Source organism: Podarcis filfolensis, assembly GCF_964270895.1.
Source record: "Podarcis filfolensis genome assembly, chromosome: 17".
NCBI classification, from domain to species: domain Eukaryota; kingdom Metazoa; phylum Chordata; class Lepidosauria; order Squamata; family Lacertidae; genus Podarcis; species Podarcis filfolensis.
Genome location: NC_139621.1, coordinates 6,373,443 through 6,386,496, shown reverse-complemented (window position 1 = coordinate 6,386,496; position 13,054 = coordinate 6,373,443). Strand labels below are relative to the sequence as shown.

Below are 13,054 nucleotides of genomic sequence, written 5' to 3'. Positions count from 1 at the left end.
ATAATAATAATGATAATAATAATAATAATAATAATAATAATAATAATAATAATTTGTTGTTGTTATTATTATTATTATTATTAGTGGGCATTTTATCTATAGTTGCAAGGCCTACTTTTTAGGAAGTGGGGTACATGGCAGCATTTTTTTGCAAGTTTTCTTACATATAATAAAGTAATTTGCCCAGAGAAACCTACTTGTGCATAGCCATTTGGGCTTTCTGAAAGCAGTGTAAGATTATTATAGTCAAAAAATGTTCAGTAAGTCTCATTTATATAAGTTCCATTAGACCAAGCAGATGTTTTCTTTATTACCCATAGAATATCCAAATGACTGAGTTATTTTTGTGTATTAAAATGGTTTTTCATATAGTGTTTGGTATATTGAGATGCATGTTGAATGGCAAGGCATGAATGCAATACATCCTGCATTCATAATCATTAGTTTGCCCTTGTTCTGGAAGCATTAAGTATGTCCACATTTGCCAGTAGTAGTGTCTTCCACTCTGAATTCAGAGTAGAATAATGGCACAGGACATAATACATTGATTTAATAATGGGAAAACACATGCGCCATTGCTGTTGGTGTCAAAATTAAATTGTCTTTTTTTCCTCCTCAGCATACTTCCTCCCTCAAGTTAGGTGAATCTGTGTCATGGTCAGTGTGGTTTGGCTACATAATTTAAAAGAGCTGGTTGTTTCTGCCAGAGAGCATGTGCTAGTATAAAAAGAGCATCCTGTCTCTGAGACTAAAGAGGGAGCTGGCAGTAAGAAAGCAGGCAGGTGGGGGCTGACTGAAGGAAGACTGGGCTTGGTTTAGCAGGGCCCTGCTTGACCCCCGGTGAACCAGTTTCCATCACTAGTTGGGTATTCTTTCCTTCTCAGACTCCTTAACTGTGCAGTCCTAAGCATATTTACTCAGAAGTAGGTCCCTCTAAGTTTAGTGAGACTTGCTTTCTAGTAAGTGCATCTAGGATTGTGATCCAGGTCTATTTGTTGTGTGTTTTTTGGTACAAACTGTTGTAGATCCTTCAGGCAGATTTGCGTGTGTGCAGCTGTGATCTGAGAAGGAAGTGGGTGGGAAGGAAGTGGGCAGGGTGCCTAGTACATCAATGAAGAGAACATCCTTCAGTTTCTGCGAATGCTGAGCTGAGCTTGGGCTTTAGTTTAGCTTGTGTATGGTGAATTGAATGAACCAGATGAATAGAACCAGAGCACACTGCTTTAACATTGGAGCAGTATTACCTTTTGACAGAACCTTTTCAGGAGATATAGCCATGCTTATCAGTATTATAAGCTTGGTTCAATCTAATTTACCCTAGCAAGTTCATTTATCTTGAAACTCATTGGTTTTCCTGTCTGGTGAATAAAGTCCACTTCTTTACTACCCTGGAATCAATTTCATGAAGTCACAGACACACACACTCTCATGCTCATTCATATATTCAGCCTTTATTGACGTAATATATATACATATTAGTGTGTGTACTATATTTCCTGAGCAAAATTTGCTTCCACATACATCTACAGGCAAGGGACGCGGGTGGTGCTGTGGGTTAAACCACAGAGCCTAGGACTTGCCGATCTGAAGGTCGACGGTTCGAATCCCCGTGACGGGGTGAGCTTCCATTGTTTGGTCCCAGCTCCTGCCAACCTAGCAGTTCGAAAGCACAAAGTGCAAGTAGATAAATAGGTACTGCTCCAGCGGGAAGGTAAACGGCGTTTCCGTGTGCTGCCCTGGTTCGCCAGAAGCGGCTTAGTCATGCTGGCCACATGACCCGGAAGCTGTCTGCGGACAAACGCCAGCTCCCTTGGCCAATAAAGCGAGATGAGCGCCGCAACCCCAGAGTCGGTCACAACTGGACCTAATGGTCAGGGGTCCCTTTACCTTTCCCTTTACATCTACAGGCAGCATCTTTGTTTTAACTCTTAAGTCAGCCTAGTTAGGTGGCCTTAGTTAATCACTAGGAAAAGTGTCTAAATGGCTTCATAGTTCATGTACAATTTTACTTGCATCTACTGCTAGGATTTTAACTATTTTTAATTGGCTTTAACTGTATTTATTAATAATTTTAATTCTTACAAACCGCTTGAGGTTTTATTGCAATCACATGGTATACGAATTTTGTTAAATAAAATAAGTAAGGATAACTTTTATCATACTTGTTTAGAAAACAGATTTTCACTGCCAGCTGAAGTATCCCAGAAGAACCTTGATTCTGTTTGTCTCTAAAACATAAACAATAAAGAATTGCTCTAGCAATTGTAGCTAGCATTTATCCAGCACTGTTATTAAGTGTTGAAAACACTTTGCAGGCATGCTATCAGCAATCCTTGCATCAGCTATGTCAGGTGGGCCAGTATTATCTGTATACTGCTAATTAAGTCACAGCGGTTTTCCAAAAGTTGCCCAGTGATTTCATGGCTAGGTTGAGTCCTGTTTTTTTATCACTCTGGTAAACCAGCTGCCACAAGATTATAGTAAGTTCAGTAAGTTAGAATTTCTAGAGGGGCAGGGTTCGAAATTAGCAGGTGCCAGGAGCATTTTGTGCCTAAAGTTTCTCCATTTGCGAGCACCTCAAAAAGTCTGGGTGCCTTTTTTTGCACCTGGCTGGCACTCAAGTTTTACTGAAATTTATGTGCTTTGAAGCCGTGAAGTATATGTTAAAGATAGACAATATGTTAAGGAGTTTAACAATAAAGAGTAGAGTGTTTTGAAAACTGAAGGATGGTATCAATATTTTTATTGTAAACACCAAATTAAACATGTATTAATAATTTCTGCTAAAAATGTGTCACTTATGTGAATTGCGTATTAAATCATGCCTATCAAAATAATAAAAAGTGTTTCCCATCCCCCCCAGTGGCCACTAGACGTTCTGTTTTGGCACCCACAACCCAGGCCCCAGGAGCCATATGGCTCCTAGTTTTTCAGCTTAGTTTCTAACACTGTAGAGGGGTAGCTGTGGTTAGTCTTGTTGTTTCTTAAAGGCTAGCAAATTAATTGTGGCATAAGTGTTCATTGGTTGCAGTCTACTTCCTCAGATTAATTCATGCATCTGATGAAGTGGACTATAACTCACAAAAGCTTATGCCATAATAAATGTGTACTTAATGTGCCACAAACATTTTTTTTTGTTAAGTTTAAAATATTTACAGTTGAACTGTGTTATGTGCTGTGACCTGTACAGATGGTTTTCTGGTTTGCACTGACTACTATTTTCTCACTGAACTATAGGACTTCTGTCTAGAACCATTGTTCTAATAGTTTTCTTGCCATGAAACGTGTAAGAAAAATTCAAAAGGGGGCTTACCACTGGTGAGCAGGTTGAGTGACTCAGTTCCTCCAAGTTATCAGACAAAGAAGCGCTTAGAAAGAGTTCGACTCCCTTCCACACATTTCAGGCCACTTATATGTCTCAAATAGCCTGGATGGAAAAGTGGCCTTACAAATTGTGAGCTAGTAAGCTTCTGTGAAGGTGAGAAGGTGCAAGGCATAGGTGCCATAGATTAGAGTTGGAAGAAGTAGAAGAGCACCTGTCTGACCTAGGTCCTGCATTCCTTGAGGAATATGCACCTTGCCTGGGCAAAGTTTAATCATTTCTGCCTCTCATACACCAAGTAAGATGTGCATATTCTCTCTCTCTCTCAGGTATTATTTCCGAAACTGGCATGGGACAAATGAGAAGGAGCCAGCTGTCTGTCGCAGCCTCCATCACACAAGTGACTCTGAGGACAAGTCCCAGCAATCAAGGGGCGAGCAAGGCAGTGCCCTGCTGGATAAACCATCATTTGAGTATCTCTTTGAGCAAGTATGAAGCTTTGTTGATGTTGTTCTGTTCAGATTAAGCCTGTTATGTATCTGCCATCCCACCCTCTTTGGACTGTCCAGAGAGGTTTCCATCCTTCTTCCTTAAAATTAAGTTTCGTTGGGATTCCATGGCTTCATCTGGCAAACTTAGATATCTCTTCAGTTGGACTTTCAAAGCCATAAAGGCCAACTCCATGCTATACAGCTGTTTCATCCATCTCCCCTGACCAGCCTGTGCAATCCAGACTGCAGCATGCCTTGGGCAGAGAAGAGGTACACCACAGTGAAGCGCACACAGAAGAAATAACTCTATATGTCAGGCACTTGGAGCCTAAGTATCTGTCAAACAGCTTAGGGGGTAAATATCAATCCAGGAGGATGAAATTACTTACACAAAAAATGTAAGTAAGGAAGCAGGAGTGGATAAAAGCTGTTGAGGTTACTGGTGACATCAACAGACTCTAAGCCAGCACGAGGGAAGTGATGAAATGGGGCATGCGGGGGTGGGGAGATTAGTAGACCTCTCAGCTTTCCCCCTCCCTTTGAGGAAATGTGATGCAGATAGTCAATTCTTATATTCCAGATCTGTCTTCAGAGAGGTGCAAGCCAGCCAAATGAGCCACATTCCACCAAGGAAGGAGAAACCCCTTTCTCATAGTTATTAGGCAGCCTGATTTCACCTCATATATGGTGTGCAGTCAAGCCCTAAATTTTTTAAGAACTGGATGAGATAATATGGAAAAGTTTATTTCCCTCCTTTTTACACAACTGCTAGTAGTGTTGCCTACATGAGACTGCAGGTTGGATCCCTGACATCATTTGAGTTCAGATCTCCAGTAGCTCAACTGAAGAGCCAAAGGAGAGACTGATTTGGGACCTGTTAGCTTGGGAATGAACCTCCATAATTTTTGATCTTTTTCTTCCCAGGGGAAATATGACTTCATTAACGACATTGCCTCTCTAAAAGACCTACACACTGAGCAGGAGATTCACCAGTTTAAAAATGACAGCCTGGGGATGGCTGTCCTCCACCTGTGTCACATTGCACTTAAGAGAGGCATCTCCCTTGAAGAAGTGACAGAGAGAACCAGGTGAATTATTGTGGGGATGGGACAAGTAGTTGTGTTTATGGTGTGCTTCCCAATCCAGTAATCCCAAACTGCTTTGCAGAGGGTTGTTGGTATGTTCTCTCTCTCTCCCCCCCCCCCCCATCTTCACTTGAAGTGTGGCATTGATACACATGGGGTGGTCATCCCGCTTACTGCGTTTGTTTCTCTTACAGCTTCAAGGAATGCATCCCCCGTTCTTTTTGTCGGCAGATTCAGCAAAACAATTATCTGACCAAATTCCGCATGAGGAATGTTTTTAAGAAGTTCTTGCAACGTTTCCAGCGACATACAATGAGCTCTGGCAAGCTGACAGAACAGGACATCATGTATAAGTACCTGGTGACCTTGGAGAACCTGGCCCCACGTTTTGGGAGTGAGTTCTTCATGGTCCTCTCACTGGAAACTGTTTCAGAGGGTGAGAAGGTGCCACTTTACATCAATGGTGGGCACACACATCTGGAGAACTCCCATTCCCCTCCTCTCAGTGACAGGCTTGCCATGCATGAGGTTCTGGTCACGGGCACAGATGGCATTCAGTGGCGTCCCATCTCTGCTGAGGTATGTTCACTTGTGAGTTCATCACCACCTATTGTCATCAGTAACAAGCTCTCCATCCCTGGGCACTGGGACTCCACTTCCTGGATTGGAAAGCCATGTTGAGTACTTAACTTTATTTGGCACAATACATTAATTTTGCTCTGGCTTTTAGCTCATTTCTCAGGGGATCAGAGCAAGTAATAATCAGCTAATGAAAAGCCCAAGTTACCAATAGTTAAGCCAGGAAGTCGGGTCAACCCAAGCTGAATTGCAGTTATATCTTTCCTGTACTAGAGCAGGATTCACAAAAAGATGGGGGGTGGGAATCAGGTTACCGGTTCAAAATATAGGTCTGAATAAACAGAACCTGACCATGGTTAGTAAACCCTAACCATGATGAAGCAGATGTGAAACTTAAGTGTAGAAGGGTTTTGCACATTTTTGAGTTTGTCTTGACTAATTTGTCCCTTTGGAGAAGCAATTTGCAGGGTGCAAAGCTGCACATTGTGGCTGTTGCTATCCAACTAAAAGTTATTCCTGCCATCACTCTAGCCTTTGCTTTGACTTTGGAGGCAGGGATCGTCTCATCCTGACATGTGTTTTACTTCAGAGGCACTTCAAAAGAAACCTGAGGACCTTGGGCTGAACTTTTGATCTCTGACCTAAAATACGTGCTCACCAGTGGTGAACAAGTGCACTGTGGTTGACCAAATAGTTGAAAATAAGTAGGCTAGTTGACTGGTTGTCTCTGATTGGATAGCAGCCAGAAGCTTCAGTCTTCAAGCTGACTCGGCCTTTGGAGACACTCTTTGAAGAGCAAGTTTTTCAGAAAAGTGAAGAGTGTGTCTTAGTAGCAATAAAAAATTCCATTCAATGCCACCACAGTGCATGCCATTCTGTGGGCCTTCACATTGTTGATACCAAAGTCATGCCAGGTACATATTAGATGTAGTAATTGAACATAAGCATAGAGGCAAGTTCCTTAAGTATGCTGGACCTGAGTCGTTTAGGGCTCTGGCACCACTGAGTTTTAAAGTCACTACAGAATTGGTGGAGATTGTGGAGCACTGGCAAATGTGCTCCTAATGACCCAAGGTAAGCCACAGCAGTTTGTAGCCACAGAAACTGCTTCTTGGGAACTTGAACCTCCTGCCAGAAACATCTCTAAATCAGAAACTCAGGGTGGTATCCAACAAAGTATTTCCACCAATGCAAGGATTTCAGCTTGCGCAATCCTTGCACAGTTTTCCCCTTGCACAGTTCTGTTGTGTAGCCAGAAGTCCTTGTGCTAGTGGAAGTACTCTGTTGGATACCACCTCAACTATATTACAGCAAAAACAGCAGCATAAAATGGTGGGGGAAATGAATTCCTTCATGGGTATTATGCCACTGTTGCTATTCTGGACATCCTCACTCTCCAAACTATCCACCTAGCTATGTGCATGCTGCTTCTCAGCAGTAGAACTTTAACAGCGGCCAAAAAGATTCAGAGGGTGGGAAATATTCAGCTTCTGGAAAATGCTGGTCAACTGTCACGGGAGCCAGCAGCAAGCACATTTGGCAAATAGCAGAGAGAAACAAGGTACACAGCTCACTTCAGCTAGCAGCTCTTTTATTAGTGTCAACACAGAAACACACCAAGATTCATGAAGTATACTCCTGCATCATGAGCTGTTGCCCAAAGTGCTAGCTCCTCCCATTCTGTCTGTTTTCTATGCCTCAGACCTCAAGGGACCCTCTTTGTTTCTGCCTTGTTTTCTGTTCTGTTATGTGGAGTAATTGACTTGTTTTAGAGGTGAACAGTGGGTCTGGGAGGCTGTCAAGGGGCAAGCTGTCAGCTGGTGCTGATGTTGCCTCTATTAGACCTGATTCCTGTCCTTGCTCAGGGCCGGGGCTTCTGTGTGTTTCCTCCTGTTCCTCACCCTCCTGACTCCCAGCTTCCAGTATTTCCCAGTCCTCCTCCTCCTCCTCTGGGGGGTTTCCTGTTTCCCACCACCATAAACCTGAGTCCAAACTGTCCTCTCCTGTACTTTCCCTGGAAGCCTCTTGGGCAGGCAGTCTCCACCACTCCTCTTCTAGCCAGTCCCTGACATCAGCCAAACCTTGCATGCTCACTGTGTGTATAGCATGACCTAGTGCCCTAAAATCCTCAAAGCTCAGTAGTGGGGTAATTTGTTTTTCTCCCTCTTTCAACCCTGAAACTGCCTTTGGAGCTACCTGTGCTGCAGTGCTGGTGTGCATATTGATGTGACAGTCCTGGAGCTTGGGCTCTTAGCTCTGTCTTTCTTTTGTAGAGATTGGAAAGCCATCCCCATAGAGGTTATTTGGGAAAGAAGGCCAGGACTAAAGACCACAAGCAGCCTTACCAGCCAATGGAACAACGTGAATCCAAATGGGTACACTTCTGTGACTTCCAGGAGATCACACACATTGTTATCAAAGACTGCAGAGTCAGCATCCACCGTCAAGACAATAAGTGCCTGGTAGGTGGGAATGTGTCCCTCTCCTACTCACCTTTATTCCTTTACAATTACTTCTGTGAACTGTTGGTGACTGACCAAGAACGAGGCCTTTGGGTCATAGCAGATAGCTGAATTATGCCAATTCAGTGTGTAGCAGCCATGGAAAAGGCAAATTCCATTACAGTGGACCCTCCGGATACAAACTTAATTTGTTCCGGGGATCCGTATGTACCCTGAAAAGTCTGCAACATGAGGCGCTGCTTCTGCGCACGCACGTGGCACGATAGAGCACTTCTGCGCATGCGCGTGAGGCTAAACCCGGAAGTATACAGTTCCGGGTTTGCCATGTTCGCAACCTGAAAGTTACGTTACCCGAAGGTAAGGTAAGCTGAGGGTCCACTCTACTAGGGTTTGTTAGGAAAGCGATTGAAAAATAAAACTTGCAATATCATGATGCTTTTATACAAATCTGTGGTGCAACTTCACTTGCAATATTGTGTAAAGTTCTGATTGCCTCACCTTGAAAGGGATAGGTCCGAGTTGAAAAAGGTTCAGAAAAGGGCAATGAAAATGATCAAGGTATGAAAAAAGCAGATAAAGAGAATTTTTTCTCCCTGTCTCATAGCACTAGAACTCAGGGACATCGAATGAAGCTAAATGTTGGAAGATTGAGGACAGATGAAAGTTTTTCATACAGTGCATAAAGAGGATCAGACAAATTCTTGGAGGATAAGGCTGTCAGAGACTACAAGCCACAGTGGTTATGTTATACTCCCAGTATGTTTCTAAATACCAGTGGCTGGGAATCATGTGTAGAGAGTGCCTTTGTGCTCATGTCCTGTTTGTGGGCTTCCCATAGACATCTGGTTGGCCACTATGAGATCAGACTACAAATTCTGTGCATATGGAATCTCAAAGGTGCATACTCTGGGCTGCTAGGCTAGACATTAGGGATATACACACACATTTGGTTCGCTTCCCCCATGTCCTGGTGTCACAACAGTATATTTATTCACAAAATTTATACACTACTTGATTGTTGTTGTTTTTTTAATCAAAGTAATTTACAATGGTACCTTGGTTGTCGAACTTAATCTGTTCTGGGAGTCCATTCGACTCCTGGAACCGCTCAGAAACCAAGGTGCGGCTTCTGGTTGGCTGCAGGAGCTTCCGGCACTCAACGGAAGCTGCGTCGGATGTTCAGCTTCCGAAAAACATTCACAAACTGGAACACTCACTTCCAGGTTTGCGGCTTTCGGGAGCTGATTTTTTCAGGAGCCAAGCCGTTCGAGAACCAAGGTACTGCTGTACAAAAAAGACAAAACAATAAAAATTACCACAAATAAAAAGTAGCAATAATTTAATACTTTTGAAGAGTTAAAACAATCATAGTTTAAACCAGATTAAAACGCACAGCAACTTTCTAAACTTGCAAATGCCAAAAAGTACAGTGAAGGCACCTGCCTTATAGCAATAGGCAGGGAGTTAGTTCCAAAGTTTAGGTGCTGCCACACGAAAAGATCAAGTTCCTACAAATGTGAAGCAGGTGTGATGTGGTACCTGAAACAGTGCCAATGCCACAGATCAGAGTGCCTTATGGCATAAGGCAATCTCATAGGATTGCCATCTTTCTCCAATGGAAAATTCCCCAGAGCATTCAGGAACATAATGGGTTGCATCAGTTTCTGAGGGCGGGTTATCAGAATGGGCCCACCACCCTTACATGTGATGGATGGGTCTGTTCAGTGTTGCCTTGTATGGCTGATCTGCAGCTTTTAGAGACCTTTTTAGAAACAATAAGTTCAGCTGGGTAGGTTGATTAGCTCTGTTCAGTTGTAGAGAACCTTCTTTGCATGTAGAAGGTCCCAGGTTCAGTGTCCAGCAACTCCAGGAAGGATTGGTGGAGACACTTGTCTGACAACCTAGAGAGCTGCTTGCCAGTCAGTGCATTCTATGGAATGCAATTTATAAGAAGAAGAAGAAATAGAAATAAAATTTAAAAACAATCCAGCATCCAGCACAGCATATTGCTATTGCAACAGCAGGCAGTAAAATCATTAAGTGGTCTTTCAAGACCATCAGCAATTTTCAGGTGGTACATGGAAAAAACAGCCTGGAAAACACTGGCTTAAAGCACTGTAGCTTCCCAAGGGCCTTCAGCCCAGCATTGTGGCCCAGGACTAATGCTTAATGACTGTGCTTTCAAAAAAATTTCTATTTAGGATCTGACTCTTTCATCCTACGAAGCTGCCCTCTCCTTGATTTCACTGGTGGATGGTTATTTCAGATTGACAGCTGACTCTAACCATTACCTGTGCCATGAAGTCGCCCCGCCCCGGTTGGTAATGAGCATTCAGAATGGTATCCACGGACCCATGCAGTAAGTGATCTCTGCTTAAGCCATTCAACATTTTCTTCTCAAAACTTGGTTTGGGACAGGGGTCTCCACAGGCCATATCTAAAATGTTTTCTTTTCCTAGTGAAGAATTTATTATGGCTAAACTGAAGCGAGAAGAACAGGAGGATGGCCTGTATGTCCTCCGCTGGAGCGTCCTTGATTATAATAGATTGATCTTGTCGGTATTGAGGAGAGGCCAGGTGAGATTTGTGGGAGTGGTTGTGGCCTGTTCTAATTCTATAGGTTGTGTAAAGCAACTTCCCCCTGCATCCCCTGTTCACCTCTTAAATAGTTTCTGAGTTTTCTCTCAATCCTCCAGAGCAGATCTGGGTACAGAGCAGGGAGAGGAGAGGCAGGGAAGTTGTTTCACTTGCATATTTATTTTGTTGAATACAGCCCTTGTCCTTGATGCTTTGTGAATGAGCCTTTTCCAAGTATGAGTATGTAGCTCTTGATTCTATGCTGATCAATCTATGCTAGGCTACTGGCAGTATATTGTCCAACCAATTTCATACAAAGAAATAAAGATAATGGAAAGCCACTGGGGAAACAGGACTGAAGTTCTTGTGTCTGCTATATGTCCATAAAATGGAATTGAGCAGATGAAAAATGAAAGCTGATAAGCAGCTGTAAGCCATGGTTGCTCAGATTGGTTTTGTGTGAAGTCTGCATTGGTTCACAGAGTACGCTTTATGGTTGCATTAATAAGTCAACTAAGATTGCTGACTCTAGTTTCCCACAATATAAATATGTTAGTCATTTGTTTCCAAAAAGGTTTGGAGGTTGTTGTTGGGAAACTCTGTAACATACCCGTGGCTCACCACTTGGGGACCATTCTTATTTACTGCAGGCAAACACCAGAGTTGTTATTTGCAAACCTCAGTTAGCACTTTTAATGAACTCTTAAGATCATTAATGCTATTGAACGAGCAGTTCTTTTAACAAATTATAGTACTTTGTTATAATACTGTCTATACATTATTATATTTGATATAAGGCAAACTGAAAACCATTAAAAATAGATTGGATTTGATCCAGAGTTAAGCACGTGTAACAGGTGTAGCTGACCTTTGTGACTGCCTCCTCCCCAGTGCAACCTACCGAAAATGCTCCTCAGAAGGTCAAGGGACCCTGCTGAATGGGGTGGGTTCATAGCAAGGGGCTTGAGGTGGAAGGGAGAGATCCCCAGAATTCAGGTAGATGCAGCTTTTGCAGCTGGAAGCTGTGCTTGTAGAAAGTGATTTGGTCTGAAACAGCTGTGCTCATGCTTTTCATGAAGATTGAAGGAGTAAGAAGCATGTTCCTGTGGTCTGCTGACTTCTGATCATTGGGACAAATAGGGGGGTGTAAAGTTTGAAATGCCTGTGAGTGGGACAGGCATTTGGGGAGAGATGTGTTCCATAGTCTGCATATTTCAAGCAATGCTGGTGGCTGGGCATGTAGGCTAGTATTCAGCTCTTACTCTCTCTCATGCTTCTTGTTTGCCACAGTCCTTCCAGAGCCAGGATGCCACAAGCTACAGACAGTTCCGAATCCAGAAGAAGGGGAATTCCTTTGTGCTAGAAGGCTGGGAGCAAGAGTTTCCAAGCATCCAAGAACTGATGAATGCTCTCAAAGGCTGTACTCTGAGATCTGGAAATGAGACCTTCATTTTCCGGAGGGGGTCTCTCCCAAAGCCAGGAGGTATAAGTCAAGAATTGTAAATACTGTTCCTTTTACAGTGACCTAGTGAAGATAATCTGGCTACATGAATATAGTATAGAAAGAGAAGAGGTGAATCTGCTGCACTGCATAGGGCCTTTTTCTTACCACAAGACCTTGTAATTGTTTAGCATTTTGCTGAATATCCAGCAGTTCAGGGGATTCAGATGTTGGTCCAAGGCATAATTACTGCTGAAGTTACAGCTTTTTAAAACCACAGTCATGGATAATGTAGACCAGACTTTAAACAGAAGTATGTGGCCACATTAACATGGTGGTTTCTGGGTACTTAACCAGAATTAAGCACTATCTACACTAAGAGTACTATTGGATCTCAAGGGAAGCAGCATCCCTAATCAGCATTTTTTACTGTAGGTTAAGAATAAACTTGGACCTCCAATATACTTCGCTTGCCTGATCTAGGTATAAAATCAACATTTGTAATTGAAAGAACTAGCAACCACAAACCTTGGGCTTGTGTTCTTCTCCAGCTCTAACAGGAGAATAGCTAAAGCTTCTAGTCAGGGTTTCATGTTGATATGTTTTAATTGCATTTTCTCATTTCACACAAATACAGGAAACTCTGGTTTGTACAAACTATAGCTAGTGAAGAAACTGGAATATCAAACCAGGATTAACCTGTGGTTTAATACCATGGTTTCTTAACTATGGTTTTAATAAACCACAGTTTTCTGTATAGAGAGGAAACTGAGGCTTGTTTTTATGTCTGAATCAAGCCACTGTGTGAGAACATATCCAGGATAGCCTCTATTCTTTCTTGCCATGTTGTTTTCCAGAAGTAAACCTCTCTGTTAGTTGTGTGAACTAACTATTATTTCATGAACAAGAATCACCTGAGCTTTTCAGGTTCTTCACTTTAGCACCATCCCTTCCTGGGCACTCTGTTTGGGCGAGCTTTAAGAAACCCCATCAGCAGGATTACACAGGGCTTCTGCTTGTGCAATCAGGCTTCCTCTCCCCTCTCCTCAGGCTTCCCACCTCCTGAAATTGGCTCTGGGTGGGGGCAGGAGAACCCC

General features: G+C 42.8%; 1 protein-coding gene across 7 annotated transcripts in view; it reads left to right on the top strand.

The window, feature by feature from the left end:
* TYK2 (tyrosine kinase 2) overlaps nucleotides 1-13,054 on the top strand; it is a 52,334-nt gene that overhangs the window by 18,532 nt on the left and 20,748 nt on the right. For all 7 annotated transcript variants that reach the window (XR_014542969.1, XR_014542970.1, XR_014542971.1 and 4 more), the window contains exons 4-10: nucleotides 3,652-3,811; nucleotides 4,738-4,901; nucleotides 5,093-5,477; nucleotides 7,751-7,939; nucleotides 10,141-10,298; nucleotides 10,399-10,516; nucleotides 11,807-11,999. Coding sequence is in view for 4 of the 7 variants with exons in the window: in XM_083592899.1 (XP_083449025.1) it covers nucleotides 3,652-3,811; nucleotides 4,738-4,901; nucleotides 5,093-5,477; nucleotides 7,751-7,939; nucleotides 10,141-10,298; nucleotides 10,399-10,516; nucleotides 11,807-11,999 (1,367 nt within the window). In the remaining 3 variants the exon portion in view is untranslated. The remainder of the gene's footprint in view (nucleotides 1-3,651; nucleotides 3,812-4,737; nucleotides 4,902-5,092; nucleotides 5,478-7,750; nucleotides 7,940-10,140; nucleotides 10,299-10,398; nucleotides 10,517-11,806; nucleotides 12,000-13,054) is intronic.